The sequence below is a fragment of the Diospyros lotus genome, chromosome 1 (assembly GCF_014633365.1).
Source record: "Diospyros lotus cultivar Yz01 chromosome 1, ASM1463336v1, whole genome shotgun sequence".
Taxonomy (NCBI): Eukaryota; Viridiplantae; Streptophyta; class Magnoliopsida; order Ericales; family Ebenaceae; genus Diospyros; species Diospyros lotus.
In genome coordinates this window covers 44,946,687-44,965,365 of record NC_068338.1, presented here as the reverse complement: position 1 = coordinate 44,965,365, position 18,679 = coordinate 44,946,687, and the positions used below count along the sequence as shown (strand labels likewise).

The following is an 18,679-nucleotide window of genomic DNA, read 5'->3' as shown; positions in this document are numbered from 1 at the left end:
GCTGGTGCGCCCAATGTACTGCGCCACGTGTGAAGACAACTGTTGGAGAGGCCCGAGCGGGCAAGACGCTCCCGTACGTTAATCTCCCGCTGATCTCGAATTCGATATCGTGGGACCCACTTAGAAACGGTTTCCAACGTTTAGTTTTATGGGCAAGCCAGTCATTCTGCATACGAAAATCCTCTTTCGGCATGCTAGTAATTTTATGGTCAAACTAGTAATTTGTTTATAAAAAAATTTATTTACAGTCACTTATTTTTTTAACAGTGATTTTTTTATGATTGCTCTAAACACGAATGCTCAATTATTTTTTATAAATTATTATTATTTTTAAAATATTCTATTAACGTATTATTATCATATACAATTGTCTTAAAGTTATCGAATTCTTGAATTCAAATTTTTCACGATAACTAAATTCTCTTGAGATTTGGATGGGGTGAAGTTATGCAAATCCTAAGATTTACCATTCGAATCCTAAGGTTCAGATACCTTGAACACATCTAAGTCTTGGGATTCGAATAGCTTACACACGCATCTAAATCTCAAGATTCAGATATCTTAAACTCATCCAAATCTTAAGATTCATCATCCGAATTCTCCGAACACATTCAAATTTTAGGATTTCGATGTTTTGAATTAAAATATTATTATAAATCTTATTAAGATTTTTTTATAATTTCAGCTTTATAGTTTTAAATTGAATTAAAATATTTTGGATGTACTCGCTACTTCTTCTCTTTCTTGTATCAACTCTTGTTTCTGTTGGTATATATGACTTTTCTTTTCTTCTCTCACATGCCCCATTGATTATTTTAGCTCTAAAAATGAGACAAGAAGTTCATTATGGAATCCTAATATTCAGATACATGTAAACGCGTCTAAATCTCAGCGTCTCCCTCGATAGTGCCAAATCTTTTTGATTCTAGCAATGCCAGAGGTGGTGCCCCTCCTTGCCTTCCCGATCAGTGCCACATAGTCTCAATAGGGCGGCCTAACTATAAAGTCATATATATATCATGGCATAAGGTCCTAAATTTTAAAAATTTGTAATATATATATTTTTTTTAATAATAAATATTTTATTAAAAAATTAAATACATAACATTATATATTTTTTTTAATTTCCCTTCACTTTTTTTTTAATTTTTCACCGTTGCACTGATCTTTTAAAATTTCAAGAAAAATTAATTTTGTTCTTTTTTGTTTATTATAGCCAGTTATTTGGAGTTTTTTTAATCTCTAAGACATTATATTTTAATTAAAAATTTATTATTTTTAAGAGATTATTATATTTCATAGTTGATTAAATTTTAACTTTTTTTTTAAATAAAATGATGAAATATTTGTGTAAAAAATTATATTATTTATTTTTTATAAAAAAATTTAATACTCGAAAGTCTCAACAAATCTTTTCGTCTAAGGTCTCCAGTTTCGTTGGGCCAACTTTGAATTTCAACAATGCCTAGCAACGCTCGTTGGGGTTTTCAGCAACCCAACAACGCCTAGACCAAAACTTCCTCCAGTGTTGCTAGCAGCGACGAAATAGATCCGTCGCCTTGCAACATCGAACTCCCATCTTTTCCTCCAAATGGGTTTTATTTTGCAGCACCAAATCTGATGCCCATTGTTCTAGATTTTATTTCTTCAGCAATTTTTTGTTATGGTTCTTCTTTCTTCACTAACAATATTGCAAGGAGCAAGTCTGATAATTTCCCAAGTTTATGAGTTTGTGTATAGTTTTTTTGTTTGAATCAGGCCCGGACTCTAAAGTTAGGGAGATGACTTCCCGAACAATAGAGGGTAAAAATAAGTTTTTTTTTATAAATTATTTTAATCATATTCAATTTTAGTAAAAAGTAGTTGTGAAGAACAAAATACGTTACTGCAAATAAAATTTCTCTTTGGTGCGTGTGTGAGAGACAAATTCAAATATTTTCAAAATTATACAAAAAATAATAATTATAAAGGCTGATATTATAATTTTTTATTATAAGTTAATTAATATCTGATCATTAGCAGTCTATATAACAAACATGTAATTGCTTTTTTTTTAATCTATTGATAACAAGCCATACAAATTTTACTATATGTATGGGCTCTCTTTGTTTTCTGGAAAATATTTTATGTTTTTGGTGCTTGCACAATAAAATTTATAAAATGAAAATTTTGAGTTTTGCTTTTTAAATTTTAAAAGCAAAACAAAAAACTAAAAAAATGAAGTAAATAAAAGATAATAAGTATGTATGTGCTTTAAATAACGTGTTTTTATTACACTTTCATTTCAATGTCTATATGATAGGGTTTAATTTTATAAATATTTTTATTTAACTTTTATTTTAACTTTGTATTAATTTTCTCTACTTAAAGTATGACTTTATATGGATTTTATATAATTTAAATTTATTTTTATAGAAAACAAGCAGAGAAAATTAATTTGAAGAATTGGGTTTAAAAAAAAAAGATTAAAAATTAATATTATAATATAATTAAATATTTAATAAATTAATTATGAAAAATTTCGGAAGATAAACGCAAGACATAAAATCAAAGGAGTATTAGGAAACTCAAAGAATTTAAATTGTATTTGCAGAAGGAGATTATAAAATTGGGGAAGCAATGCGGCAACTGGAGATAGGGGTGGAGAAGAATTGCAATCGGAGAATAATTGTAATGAAGCAAGGCAGTCAAGGAATATATATATATATATATATATAATTATTGTAAGCACCCCCGCCCGGATATCCTAACCACCCGGTCTATCCGAACGAGTGCGCTCACAGAAGGGAAGAGGAATAGACAAAAGACAGAAATGCCCTGGCATGCATAAATAAGAAATTTAACAGCGGAAGCAAAACGGTAAACATGCATGCCCACAAGCACCCCGCTGATACAGCGGTCATGAAGTATATAAAAATACATACAGACCCTGTGCCAACAATAGGAGGTACAAATGACAACCTGGCACAGTCAAAAATAAAAGACAGCGACTCTAGCAAAACATCAGAGATGACGGGGGCAGCTAACTATACACCTTACCAACACGGCCGGCTGCTAAATGGAACGATCCTCGCCCTCGGCCTTTGCTTTACCCTTACCTGGAATGATGGAAAGCAAGGTGAGTCGCAAGACTCAGCAAGTTTATAAGAAATGAAAGGCTATAAATAAAAGAAGAGACCATCCCAAACACAGCCCCACAAGTACACACAAGTCATGAGACGCTACAACACAACAGTGCAGTATAGTGAAAGCACATACCGGTCCTTGGGGCCCACACAAGACACCTGGCACCCAAGTCCCATACCAACCTGCCGCTGCCCTGGAAGGCAACAATATCCTCAACAAACCTGTGCGCACTGTCCCGGGCGGTACTCTCCTCTCCGTCACCCGTATCCACGTCGGTACTCCCGACAACCGAGCCACAGGCTCCCTCGGAACGGTACTCCCGTCCGAGAACTAAATACTATCAGTAGCCATGCAATGCACATAAAATGCAATGGCGTAGTGAGCATCAACGTGATACCAGGCGCCCATACATCCAAGCATCAGGCCATGCTCCGCCCATATAGTAAGCCACACACGATGCATATGCCCGTGCTGGATGCATTATAATCAAGCTAAAATGCCCGTGACCAAGCATAACCAAATCATGTTAATCCTAACATGCAGCCCGTACCCATGTGCACATCAAGCCATGCAACGAGAATAAAATATAAGCAGGCATGCTATAATCACATAACGGCTAAGCAAGTTAGCAGTGCTTGGCACCGGTCAACGGTCAGTGGGTAGGAGAGACTCGCCGGCGGCCTAAGGTAGACCGTACGACAGTCACTCCGTCACCGAACCGTCGATCCTAGCCCCCACTGCACAATCGCTCCAGCCAGAAAATAACCAAAAATCCAATTAATACCCGAACCGCTAAGAACCTAGTCCCGGGTGAGTACGGCATCATTCCCAACAGGCAGGGGTGGCACAAACCCCGTAGGCAACCAACGAATAAAACCCACGAGATCCATTTAATAAATTAAATCTTAAACTAACCGTTTAAAAACTTCATAATTAATTAATGGCCGAAACAAACGAAGGGAGGCCCAATAAATCGCCAACGAAAGAAACGACGAGATAGGTAAGAAGAACTTGCCTTATCAGAGATATCCTTAGGCTCGTTGGGTCCAAAAGCAATAAAAATTATACAAACTGCAATATCCCAATTATTTGCCAAAATTAATAAAATTGGACGCAAAACGAAATTCTGACCGTACAGAATATTAATTACTAGCTGCTCTACATACCTGGATAATTAAATCTGGAATTAAACGCAATTTAATCTGAATTTTTCAGCCCCAAAATCTCACAATTTCTCCCGTGCGCGCGCTGGTTTTTCTCTGAAATTGCTACTGTTTCTATGCTCAAAATCACGCCCGAAATCGAGCTTAAATGCGGCCAAAAATAAGCGGAGGAGACGCGGCCACGTGGCAGCGCGCGGGCCAGCCACTGGGAGGCCACCGCCTCACCGAAACGACGTCGTTTCGACGTCTAGAGGCTGAATTAAATCAGCCAAAAATCCCCCCCCCCCGCGCGCCTGCCCGCGGATTCGAAGCCGCGTCCACCGCCTGGCCGCCTCGCGCGCGACCGCTCGCGCTCGCATGCATCTTCAACCTATATATGCATTATGATATATTTAAGGTGATTTTGAGCCCTTTTCTGCAACACACGCCAGCACCCGAAACTTTCCGATAATTGCACTAACGCCCACTTAATTAATTACATTAACTCCCGAAATTTCTGAAAATCCCATTATTGAATTTCTTTTAATTTTCCTAGAATTCCAGAAATTCCTAAAACAAATTAATTAATTATTTTAATTTCTTATTTCCTTAAAATCACATAAGTAAATTTTATTAAATCACAACAAATTATTTTAATATTTCTTTTAATTTAAATTACCCCAAAATTGAATTAAATTGGCATTTACGGGGCGTTACAATTATAAAATTGAGGAATTAGAAGAGCAGAATATTGGAAGGAAAGGAATTGAGAAAAATTTATTATGTAAATAATTTTGAAATATTGTACGAGTATTTTTAGTTTTAAATTTAATTGAACAGATAATTACAAAAATTATATTAAATAAAATATAAACCTTAATTACATTTATTTATTAAATTTTCTCATAAAATGATTTAGTTTTGTATTAAATTTTCTTGTTAGTTTTTTTTTATTTTTTAATTAATTAATTAAACTTAAATTAATTTAAAATTAATTTAATATTATGATCTATTTCTTGTAAGATCAATATTCCTTTTATTACTATATACATATTTGACTAAGATACACTTATCTGAATTAATTAGATATTAGTCACACATTACCACATAATCAAGTTAATTGATTATAAATATATCATATTTTAAAATATTTAATTAACCAATCATATTATTTATAAGTTTAAAATAAGATATAATATTACCCTCTAACCATATATCTATATAATAAAGCAAATCTTTAGAAAATGTCTAAAATGTACCATACATACATTTTGATTTTATGGCTAAGATGAACAAATACCCAACATATTTTTTCCCCAAACCATCTCTTACTCATTGTCTCTCTCTCTCTCTCTTTCCTTCTCTCATTCTCTCTCTCACAGACTCACCCACCCGACAGTGGCCCCAACCTCTCCCATTCCAAGCTTCGCCGCCGCCACCCATCTCCTCACACGCGCCATTGCTGGCCACCCTACTCCCCCCCTTCTCTCTATGTCGTGACTGTTGGCCAAACTGGTACGTTCGACCAAACCCACACACAAACACACGTGGACGCCTCTCTCTCTTGTCCGATTTGTTTGCGAAACCCACACATGTGGATTCCCCGCGATAGAGAGAGAGAAAGAAAGAGAGGAAAGGAGATAAGGGTGGCTGGCAGTCACGCATTGAGCAAATGGGTTGCCAACGATGACACGGAGAGGAGATGGGTGGTCGACGGGGGCAACGATGCTTAGATTAGAGATGGGTGGCTCACAAGTGGGGTGAGATTAGGGATTTGGGTGGGTTTGAGGTTGATTTTGGAGGATTTTACAGTTTATTAATTATTAGGGATTTGAGGTTTTCTTCTTCTTGAATTTACGTGGGCGAGCAGTAAAGTCAAATCTCACTATCTCAGTTCTCATGCCATTTCAAGTTGGCTGGTGGGTTTGCGTCATTGAGAGTCAAAATGAATTGCCATTAGCCCTCACCATTAAAAATTCCAAATTTTTTCTACCAAAAGGGCTAAATTATATCGCTAGTTTTTAAATTTTAGGTTTTATAATAAATTAATTATTATATTTTATTTTTTATTATTGCAGTTACTAAATTTTGATTTCTCTTTTTTAAGAAGGTATATTTTTTTTAAAGTGTTTTAGCCTAGATTTAATTAAGTTACAATAAATTTTAATATTTACTATTTACTAAATTAAAAAAAAATAATAGATGGTTGCCTCTCTATTAAATTCATACGTACGAGAGTAGAGGCGGAGCCAGCATAGGCCCAGTGCAAGCCATGGCCCTTACTAGGCCTTGGCCCACCATTAATTTGGCCCGCACTAAGGCTTGCCCTAAATCTACAAATCCTCTCATGTCCCCACCTTCATTTTCTCTTTTGCTCAAGCGTCTGCACTCAGCTGCCGCCCACCCCCTTGCACCTTGTCCTTCGCTCTTGTCTCTGTCTGGCTCGGTGGCTCGTCGCTCACCGGCGTCGCCTCGGCCTTGGTCGTCTCTTCGCTCACCTTCGCTGGTCGCCAGCTCTCCCTCGGACCTCGGTCTCTCTCAATCTCGCTCTCGCTTGCTGCTGCCTCTCTGAGCTCTCTCACAGCCTCGCTCCGTCGCTCGCAAGGGTCGTCGGCTCGCCCCTCCTCCAGGTTTCAGCCCTCCGTCACTCATTGTCACCTGCCTGACTACCTCTCCGCTCCGCTTTCCATCTCGGCCCTACTTCATGTAAATCAGTGAGCAGTACAACAGTAAGCTTCTGTTTCACTAATTTTTGTTGTAATTTTTTTTTTAATTTTAAAATTAATTAAGTGAAGTTGAATTTTGTTAACTGAAGTTGGGTTAATTGATGTTAGATTTTTCAAAAATAAGTTTGTTAATTTGATGTTAAAGATTGATAAATATGTTTATTAATTACACAGGCATAATATTTTGATTATTAGAACAATTGTACAGACATACATAATTTGATATTTGATTGTTGGATCAATTACACATAATTTGATATTTTAATTATTGAATTAATTGCACAAGCATATATAATTTAATATTTTAATTGTTGGATCAATCACATAATTTGTGAATTTATGAATTTGTGCATTCTCTAATTATCATTTGTTATATTAAATTTGAAATAGTTATGAACAAAATTTTAAAACGAAAATCTTTGTCATATGTTAACAGGGAGAAATTAAATAAATTATATTAATTTTTAATAGATTTATATTATTTATTATTCTTTTCTTTAATAAATTTTGCTCTCACTAAAAATATTTTCTGATGATGGTTTTTGGGAACCGACCACCACGTGCCACCTCTGCGACTGGACCTCGGGAATGGAATCTCGGACTTGGGGATGTCGGACCTCGGGTGTAGAACCTACAAGACAATGGAGGGTCGGGGCTTGGATCCCCCGGGGTGGACTCCGACGCTCAAATCAGTAGAGTAAATGCAAGTAGTAGTAAATGAAAGAGCTGTAGAGCTTGAATATATCTGGCGAGAGTCCTTGTCTTTTATAGGCGAACTCGTTTGGGGTACCCGAGATGAGCGGGCACGACTCCCGAGAATCCCGGTCAAGTTGGAACGGGTCTTGCGGTTCGGCCCGGATATCCCGAGCTCCGCTCCGGAGTGTTGACTTGCCACGTGTCGGTTTCTCCGGTGATCCACGTGGCAGGTGAGACTATTAGCGCGTATGAGTATTCTAGTAATTCTAGGTGGTGCCACATCACTTTCTGTCTCCGCCCCTGTATAAGAGAGACATTTCAATTGCTAAGATAAATTTTAAATATATATAAATGGTTGAGATAGGCTGAAATGAATGGATGTTCCCTCTTACTGATTCCCTCATTCACTGCCTTTTCCTCTATTGTACTCTCTCTCTCACTCTTTCATTCATTGTCTCTATTTCATAGACCCACCCACTCATGCCATCATTGGCCCCCCTGTCACCCCACCGGCCCTTGTCGTCCCTCCCTCCACCGTTTGTTGCACCTCCTCTCTATCTAGCCCTGCCGTCGTTGCCATCCTCTCTGCCATTCGTCGCAACCCCCTCTCGGCCTAACCCAGGCACATATATATACACTCATGCATATATACACAACTCTCTTACTCTCATTGTGACCGATGGCCAGCGGTCGCCATTGCCCCCAAACATACAGGCACATATATATATATATAAATATATAGATATATACACTTGTGCGATCGATTGGCCACTAGTCCGTTGGTAGTGGCCGACCCATCGCCCCTGATCGACGGTGATGGGGGGTTCAAAGAACCCCTGACCTGTGGCCCCCGAGCGATAATCGGGGGCTCCATAAGCGCACGCTCGCGCCCGCACACACACACATATACATACACTCGCGTGATCGGCGGTGATGGGAGGTTCAAGGAACCCCTGACGGGGGTTCGACGAACCCTTGACTTGCAGGCCCCCGACCGGCTGCTGTCAGGGGCCCTTGAAGCCCCCGACCAGTAGCGGTTGAGGACTTCAAATGTTTTTAAATTTTTTAATTTCTAAATACTTAATTGTATTTGAAATTTTTTAAATAAAAAAAAAATAGAGTGTATTTTTTTTATACCGAGACTCTTCCAATTTTTTAAATTTTAAATTTTTTTAAAGCATTTAATACTTAATTTTTAAGTATTCTAAATATCAATAGTGTAAGCTTTTGAATTTGTTTGAAATATCATATAAGTTTTAAATTAAAAACACTAACATTATAAGTTTTAATGTATAAGAATTTGACATGGACAATTCAATTTCAAATGAAATAAAAATCTATTTTTCAAATTATTGATGATCAAATGCTGTTTGTAGTGTAAAACTTTATTCATATAATGATATCAAAGTATTGGGTGTTAAATATTTGATATTTTTAATTTTTTAAAAATTTAATTTTTAAAGCATTTAATACTTAATTTTTAAGTATTCTAAATATCAAGTGTAAGTTTTTCTAATATCATGTAAATTTTAATACTTAATTTTTAAAAAAATTAAATATAAAAAACACAAACAGTGTAAATTTTAATGTATAAGAATTTGACATTTAGAATTTAACATGGATGATTCAATTATAAAAGAAATAAAAAAACCTTTTTTTAAAATCATTAATACTCAAATATTGTTTTTAGTGTAAAACTTTATTCAAATAATAATATCAAAGTAGGAAACTTAATTCGAAATTTAATATTTTTATTTTTAGGTGTTGAATCTCTGATACTTAAATAAATGTGAAATTAGTTAATCTATTCTATTGAGTTACTTAAAAATAAAAATATTAAAAAGAATTCATTTATTTTTTATTTTAGTCACAATAAAATATTTTTAAAATTAAAATAATATAAAAATTAAAGAGTTCTCGACCACGCATGGTTGGGAAACCCAAGGTTCAAGAATATAAGGGTTCCTGACCACTCAAGGTTTATCGACCCTAAACCGGGTTCCCCCCCCCCCTCAAAGTTGATTGACGTGGCTATGGCGGCTGGAATGTATTGTTTGATATTTAATTTTTTAATTTAATTTATTTAAATTGTAGAGCACTTATTGATGTGCTTTATTATATAGATTTAGTATTTTTTTATTTTTATTATAAATCATTAACAAGTATACAATAACTTTAATTTATATTTTTTATTTAGTATTTACAATTTTTTTTTTTACTTGCTCTTATAATTTGATTTACAATATTAGTGAACATTATAAATCTTATATGCTTGTTTCTTATTTAAATTTTATAGAGCGTTTAATATAAGTAAAATTATTACAAATTCTTTACAAATTTCAACATAATACGTATAAATTATAATTATATTTTAATTTTAATATTATTTATACCGTGCTTTTAGACACAGGTATACACTTGTGTATATATATATAAGCAATTAATTTGACATCATCAATCTCAATAATAATATTAATAAGATTTAATTAAAACTAATTTCTCTAAGTTTGACTACAGATCCTCAATGCTAATCATGAACTATTAAAGTTGAGATTAAGAATTATTATAGTCTTGATTTTGGCATATAATTATTTTGTATTTATTGTTTGATAAAAAGAATAATTGGAAGGCAATCGGAGTGACGGTTCTGTCCACCAGAATATGAGCATAAAAATTGAGAAGACTAAAATGAGTCATAAACACATAATATATTACTGGAAATGAATTGGGCTATTATTTTGAGTTCAAATGGATTAAAATGATTTTTTTTTTGTGAAAGCCTGCGTTAATTTTAAGTTTAGACCCAAATTGAGTAAAATTGGGGTGAGACTTCTAACTTGGAAATAGGATCGATTACAAAAAGTAGTATAAAATGTTAGTTAAGGGTTGGCCCAATATTCCCTGAGGGGACTCTGATCAAATTATCAATTACAAGTGATTGCATTAGTTTAAGTAGAAAAAATAAATAAATAAATAAATAATACTTTTAAGGTATATGTGAAGTGATTGAATCACGATAAGATGAGATTCATATCAGTAGATCGTGGATTCAATTTCTTATCCTGTGTAACGAAGTAAAATTCTCACTTGCAATTTTTCTACTCTATCAAAATTGAGGGTACGAGCAATAAGTGACCGCGCAAGAATAATAATTCCAAATAAAAAAAAATACTTCTCTTGACACACGTTTAATGTGAAGTTAGTTGAATCTTCAAATAGAATCTTAAATTAATTTCATTTATCTTTTTATTGCCCAAATTTTAACAATTTTAACATACAATATACCTAGATCTTTAATGAATTAATGTTGGTCACAAGTTTCTCAATTTACAATTATTAATCTCAAACTTCTATAAATATAGTTTTTTAAAAGGCACTTCATATATATTGTAATTATGATATCTTTATACATATGATGAAAGGGTAACAATATTTGAATTTATATATATATATAGTTATTGATCAAAATTTACAATTATTGTGATTTGAATGTTATGTGCAATAACCTCTAAAATCATGAAAATTAAATTAAATTTACAGAAATTCATTGCAGACAATTTTGAACATTAACTATAGAAATTAATTTTTTTTACATGATTTCATGAATCCAATTTTTATTGGAAGGTGGCCATACCAAACCTTAATAAGATGTAAAGGAATGTTTATGGGCTATGATTGCAGTCCGTGGATATATAGTAGTTGGGAAATCTTACTTATCCTTCGCTACTTTTGGGAGTTGGAACCTTGCAAATGGGCTGTTAGATCAATCTGTTGCTTATAATTCACAAGTTCAAAAAGATTAATTATTCCTCCTCTTGCTTAGATTGAAAAGCATGCCCCACCCACATCAAAATCTCAACTTAAAAGAGTAACCAACAATCCTTTCATGATAAGCAACTTTCTTCTCTATATTTTGATTATTTCATGCCTTTAATTAATTAATGTATAACTATTAATACTTGAAGCCCTTATGCAAATAAATAAAAGTATTAACACGAATATAGTGTTTGTATCTCTTCACATTAATCTTTCTTTGTCTTCTTTATGTGCGTCTAAATTATTTTATTATGTCCTTGATATTTTATCTCTAGTATATAAGAATCTTTCCAACTTTGTGACGGGTTACTTTCATTAGTCTTATTATGGAATATGACATTTTTGAACACCTAAGTCTGTACAACAATTTCATTGGCAGTTATGTGCATGTCAAAAAATAATTGAATTCATATGAAGCCATGGATCCAGCAAGTGGCAGTCTCAACCTTACAACTACCAATCCCCACCAAAAGGGGTAGTGGTCCTTCAAATAAATCAGTCATCTCATCCTCTATGCATATAGTGCACGGATATTTAAGATGGGTAACATTGCATTAATGTTGGACAAATAGAAAACATTTTATAAAGATTTCACCCAAAATAATGAGATTTACTTTGAGAGAGGAAAAAAAAAAAAAAAACTTTATCATTATGACACATAATAAAAATGCTACTATTAGTTGGTATCATCAATTATGGATGTTTATGAATTTTGAGTACTTTTCTTATCTAATTAGTATCGATTTAACTCTACATCCATGCCATTGAGTTTATATATGGAGCTAATTCGCCAGTTACTTTATAATTTTTTTTTGTTTTAATCTTAAATGATCATGTTTAATTTTAATTGGATTGGGTTTGTTCAATTTTAACTGCGATGGGTTGGTTTAAATTTGGCTATAATATCGTAAATTAAATAATAACTAGGTGATAATATTTATAATGAAGATGGCGACAGAGATAGTGTTTTTGATAATAAATATTTTTTCTCTCTCTCCCCCCACGTGAAAAGGTTCCTTTTGTAGCTATATTGCTGATAGCTACATGTATTTATTTTGTAATTACACTAAAATGAGAAAAATAATTCACAATTATGAAATTAATTAGAAGATAAGCGCACTGTTTCTAAAAGGAAAAAAAAAGACAAAAGGATCACTTTTCTCTCTCTCTCTCACACACACACACATATATATATATAATAAATATGATGAAAAGGGCATGCAACCTAACCCATTCAACCACATTAACGACGACTCCCGCGCTTCCTAATTCCTCCTCCATCTATCCCTATGCCAATAGTCCACTTGTCGAGGTCTTGCATTTCCCTTTTAATGCAAGCAAATGCAGCCTACCTAAACCTTGAAACTCGCTGTTATTTCAGCCCAACCATATATATACCTTTTTTTTTATAAAATTAATGAATTTATAGTAAAAACTCATTTAACATAAATAATATGGCAACACAGGGAAACTGTACACAATTATTTGTGAATACACCAAAATGTCTTTTTCTACTGTATTCATTTACCATTTTCCCAAATAATTATATATATATTAAATAAAGTAAAATAAACAATATAAATAGATCATTTATCAAGCGATAAAAACTTATTATACGAACTGAATGACAATAAAATCAAACATGCGCTTAATATTTAGGGGTTCGGGTTTTAGGGTTAGAGTTATTTTTTTGGTGAATTTTGTTCTAATATATGACTAGAAATGTCGAAAATGATTTGAGTATTTTAATTTTATATATCTGAAATAAGAGGTTTATGATGTCTTCAGTATTTCAGAAGTTGCTTTATTTTTTTTCAAAGGTAAAACAGTAAAAGTAGTTCAAACTTAATTTTCATTTATGCCCAGAGATTTTAACATTGGTTTTGTTTTTATATATTCCACGTCATTGTCAACCAAACAAGAGACAACCAACATAAGACCAAAATAGATTACAATAAAATAGAAGCTTATGAGGTCCTGCTCATAATTTTTATTCCAAGTTCAAGTATTTAAGGGTGAAGGTAGGAGTCAATAAGATTATTAATTATTAAAAGTTAATAATATTGTTATTAGAGATTTAGTAGATAATTTTTTGGCTTTTATTAAATAAAACAATCTATTTATACAGACAACAAAAAAGAAAAAAACCTTAAATAATTAATAGATCAAGAAAAGAGATTAACTTGATCACGGATTCATTCTCTGGACAAAGAAGAATCCGTGCCAAACAGCACGTAAATGCTAAGCTTGATCAGAGCCCTTCGTTGAAGGTCATGGTACACATGTCAGGACCCCATTGGGCTGGCCAACTGTCCGTGACTAAACAGCGGCGAGGCGATGGCCCCCGTGAAGGGCGTTAAATACTAACGGCAAATGGCGCGGCCACTGCAGTTACTACTCTCACACCCCTTCTGACTCTTTCCTTCTCTCCCTTCCCCCTCTTCGATCCATCGTCTCCGATTAACTTTTCCACCAACAACCTTTTTTTCCGGCCAGATATGGATGCAAACATCAGAAAACGGATCGCCGCAGGCCACTATTAAGATCTCTCCCTACAGGTTTCATTCATTCTTCTTCTTCTTCTTCTCCGTCATATGTCGATTTCTATATAATTATATAGCCATGTGCACTGTGGTTTAATTTGTGATCGATACTAGGCGGGATTCTCGGCTGCAATGGGCAAGAAAGGAGGTGGCTGGTTCTCGTCGGTGAAGAGAGTTTTCAGGCCTTCCTCCGATAGCTTGCCAGAGAAGAAGGTCAGCTTGTTGTTGGAAATTAATCTACCTCCATTGCTTACATATACATATATATATGTATATATATATAGTTCCATATATACATATGGTCCATGTATCAAATGATGAGATCGTAATTGTTTTCTCGATTCCTTCAGCTTATTTTGTGCCTGAACAAGAGAATAAGAACAAGAATTCAAATGAAACAGCACTTGCCTCTAACACTGATTAATTAGAGATGGATCTTGCAGGATGTTCATGTTTGTGTGTATACATATCAGTGATTTACAGTCTTTTCAGGAATAAAAATTCTTCAAGCTCAAGTTGAAAAATGTCAATGGTCTATGAACTCAGGAAATATATATGACCGTGAGAATTGGATAACGTTATAAATATAAGTTTTTATATTGAAATTTATGAGTTATACTGTTATAATATCAATTAATGTTGGTACATTTTTCTATAAAAAAAAGGGGTAAGGAAATGATTTTTGTTACGAATTTACTTTTTTTTTTTTTTTGTTAACTGAATTTACCTACTTTTTGATTAGGGTCCCCCATGAACATGGCGAAACAGCTCATGGCTTGTGATATGTACTTATCATGCCACCTACATGCTATCACAAATCACATCATCTTCCATATATATTTCATCATCCTAGCTTTGATTCTTCTGTTAATCTCCTCATTAATTAGTCCCCAACAATTCTTGTTAATGGCGGATGAGACAAGCTTCCTTTGATAAATTATATGTAGTGGAAGTAGAGACAATATATGAAAAATGATATTGATGTGTTTGATTATGATCAGAAGGACGTTAAGGCGGAGAAATGGCAGCACCAGGCGCCGGAGGTCCTGTCATTGGAGCATTTCCCGGCAGGAAGTTCGCCGGACGCCACCAATGACGAGAGCGAAGGGGAGTCGTCTCCGGTGACGGAAGATCGGAACCATGCCATTGCTGTCGCGGTCGCCACCGCTGCAGCGGCTGAAGCTGCGGTGGCGGCCGCCCAAGCGGCGGCGAAAGTCGTCCGGCTCGCCGGCTACGGCCGCCAATCCAAGGAAGAACGGGCTGCCACTCTCATTCAGTCCTACTTCAGAGGATACCTCGTACCATCTCTCTCTCTCTCTAAACCTCTGTTTATATCTATTATAAAGTAAAGTAATATTGTATCAAAGGGAAAGACCGGAAGAGAGAGCCGCCGCCACTTTTTCTGTGTGAAACTCACCGGCTCACAGCACGTACCAGACATGGCTTATTCTATAATCGTAATTTATTAAGTAATTATGTTTCTTATAAAAGAAAATGCTAGAACTATGTGATAATAGCAGTTTATATTTGAAAATATCAGAGACTATAATGGGTTTAAATTTTGAAGTGGTCGAATGAAAATTTGACTAATTTTTATTAAAATTTCTTAAATGAAATTATGCATTTATATATAATTGATTTTGTGCTCTTTAATATTTATTGAAAATGATAATTATAATTCTTATTTTAGTACATTTACCTAAATAATTGTTTTTTAAACATTTAAAGAATTTTTAGATATCTAAAACCATCCATCTGATACAGTAGACTTTTTATATGTATACTGTGTTAGATTGTTAATTTATTCTTTATTCTTTATTCTTTAATTTTACAACTTTGCGACTGTTTTTTAATATTTTCAATAAATATTTCGAATTTTCTCCATCACTTTATGTAAAGTCACTATGAAGTTAAAAATGATCAATATAAGTAAGCTTTTACAAAATTAAGAATAAGTTTCATACTCAAAAGAAAAAAATAAATAAATTTCACAAAAAAAAAAAAATGAATACTATGGCAAAATTAAGTATGTCTAATTATAAAAATGTTCAAAGATTATGTGGAAAATAATTATCGTTCTTCGGTGTCGTTTGTGTAGGCTCGCCGGGCTCTGCGAGCGTTGAAGGGGCTGGTGAGGCTCCAGGCGTTGGTGAGGGGCCACAATGTCCGGAAGCAGGCACAGATGACGATGCGGTGCATGCAAGCGCTGGTTCGCGTGCAGGCCAGAGTCAGAGCCCGCCGGCTCCAATTGGCGCAAGAGAAGCTTCAGAAGAAGGCCGACGAAGGAGCAGCAGCAGCAGTGGAGGCGGAGAAGCAGCGGCTGAGGAACGCCGTCAAGAAGCTCGAGGACTGGGATGACCGGAAGAGGCCGGACAAGGCCATCGGAGGCAGCATGAGAAAGCACGACGGTTTGATGAAAAGGGAGCGAGCTCTTGCCTATGCTTTCAGCTACCAGGTCAGTTGATTAATTTCCCCAATCATCATTAGCGAATCGAACAATTTTGCTGAATTAGGGATTACGATTGGAGGCTTGATTGTGACAGTCGCAGCAGCAGTTGCCGAATCTGGATTTGAACGGCAATGATGCCGAATTCTACGGGGACGAGCGCGAAAAGGCGCGGTGGGGCTGGAATTGGCTAGAGCGTTGGATGGCGTCGCAGCCGTACCACGCCGGAAACCCGAGGCCAAGGGAGGGCTCCTACATGACCCTCGCCGCCACGGACGACACCTCCGAGAAGACTGTGGAGATGGACCTGGCAACGCCGGAGCAGATCAGCAGCGGGGAGCCAATCGATCCCTCCGTGTACCACCGGCAGCACCGCCATGTGGGCTCCGACGGCGTGCCGAGCTACATGGCCCCAACGCAATCCGCAAAAGCGAAGGTGAGGGGCCAGGGCGTGGTGAGGCAGCGTAGCCCGTCGGTGGCCCAATGGAACCCATCCACCAAAAGAGGAAGCACGGTTGGGTCCGGCGGTGACTCGTCAAGCTCCGGCGGAGGAACGGCGGCCTATTGGGCCCCGAAGAGCCCAGCCCTAAATGGTAGCAGGCTGAGAGCCCAGCAGCCCAAATGGATTGCGGGCTACAGCCCAGATTCCAGCGGCGATGACAGGGCACTCCACCGTTTGGGAACTGGGCATGGACATGGTGAATTATATTAATGTGTGACATATAAATTTCCAGTTACATGTGTGCCTGTGCCTTTGAGTGTGTGTGCCTGTGCAATCTATCGTACAATTTGTATTTATTAATTATTATTATTTAATTGGGCACTGCCATTCCCTATCGTACAATTTTTATTTATTAATTATTATTATTTAATTGGGCACTGCCATACCCTATCGTATAATTTTTATTTATTAATTATTACTATTTAATTGGGCACTGCCATACCCTATCGTACAATTTTTATTTATTAATTATTATTATTTAATTGGGCACAGCCATATCGTTTCATGGACGTTGGTTGATCTTGAATTGGAAGAAAATAGATAGTCATAAAGCCTGGATTTCAGGTTCGAATTCTCTTAGGATCGCTGTCCGGTATGTTAGATTTAGCTCATCTTTTCAGAATGGGACATCAGGAGAAGTGGGCTTGTGACGGTGGGAAAGTAAAAAAAAAAAAAATAGATGGTCACGACTCACGAGAAAGTAGTTTACTCCACATGAGGCAGCCATCTTGGACCGTTCATCACCGCCGCTTTTGGGGCTTCTTCTTCTAGCGCTTGTCTCTGTCACCGTGTCCGCGTGAGTCTTCAATCCTCACATGTACTTGAGCGACACCAATCATTGTTCCCCATACATTTTTGTGCCAAGTGGATGAGCTTTGACTTTATAGGACATTTTTCGGTGTTTCACAAAATCAATTAGACAATTGATTTGATAATTTATTTTAATTACAAATTTATTCTCCATTTTAATTACAAATCTACTAATTACCTTACTTTTTCGACTCCTTCGAAAGAGTCAAGAAAGTAAGATAACAAATTTAGGGATGAATTTGTAATTGACATTAACAATAAATTTGAAATTGAAATAAATTATCTAATTAATTGTGCAAGTAGCATTGTCTCACGAACTTAGACTCAATTATCTAATAATTTCATCTTATATTTTACTTAATCTAATGGAATTTAAAAATTTAATAAAAATTTAAAACTTTTTCTTACATTATATAAATTTTCATTCGTTTGCGTATGTTAATTTCGATAAAATTTAATTAAATAGACAATAACTGGAATTTAAAAATAAACATGCCTAGGCTTAAATTGGTTAAAACACAAAGTCAAAATTTTCAACAGCTGTTCATTTAGGTCTTAATAAAATGTTAAGAAAATTATACGGGCATTGTTATTTTGATCTCAAATTTTCTTAACCATATTTTATTATGGTGCAATAAAATCACGCTACATCTCAGGATATCGGTCAAGCGGTCGGATAAATAATATATTGATATTAATTTGATAGGTTACGAGTTCGATCATTGTCTTACGTAAGGACCTAAAGACTTAACTTGTGATTTACTTTACCTAACATAATTGAGAGTACGAGAATCAAAGATCATATAAGGACAATCATCTCAAATAAAATCACCTTATTATGGAGTGCGGTTCAAGGAGTGGAAAATTTAACA

General features: G+C 35.3%; 1 protein-coding gene across 3 annotated transcripts; it reads left to right on the top strand.

Annotated features, from left to right (window-relative positions):
• Positions 1-13,885: 13,885 nt before the first annotated feature.
• On the top strand, positions 13,886-17,324 carry LOC127788796 (protein IQ-DOMAIN 21). Of its 3 annotated transcripts, none has more exons than XM_052317421.1 (5): positions 13,886-14,064; positions 14,164-14,262; positions 15,054-15,347; positions 16,148-16,504; positions 16,593-17,324. In XM_052317421.1, exons 2-5 carry the CDS (start codon positions 14,182-14,184, stop codon positions 17,205-17,207), a joined length of 1,347 nt encoding a protein of 448 aa, XP_052173381.1. In that variant the 5' UTR covers positions 13,886-14,064; positions 14,164-14,181; the 3' UTR covers positions 17,208-17,324. The 3 variants fall into 3 exon arrangements, with proteins under 3 accessions (XP_052173381.1, XP_052173391.1, XP_052173373.1); XM_052317431.1 differs by having other exon boundaries at positions 15,051-15,347; positions 16,602-17,324; XM_052317413.1 differs by having other exon boundaries at positions 13,887-14,064; positions 15,051-15,347.
• Positions 17,325-18,679: the final 1,355 nt, after the last annotated feature.

What these genes read in the sequence shown, in the direction of transcription:
- LOC127788796 (XM_052317413.1), top strand. Translation starts at nt 14,182, where the DNA reads ATGGGCAAGAAAGGAGGTGGCTGGTTCTCGTCGGTGAAGAGAGTTTTC. An exon ending in ATAGCTTGCCAGAGAAGAAG is followed by an intron (nt 14,263 to 15,050) that starts GTCAGCTTGTTG and finishes GATTATGATCAG; the next exon opens with AAGGACGTTAAGGCGGAGAA. An exon ending in CCTACTTCAGAGGATACCTC is followed by an intron (nt 15,348 to 16,147) that starts GTACCATCTCTC and finishes TCGTTTGTGTAG; the next exon opens with GCTCGCCGGGCTCTGCGAGC.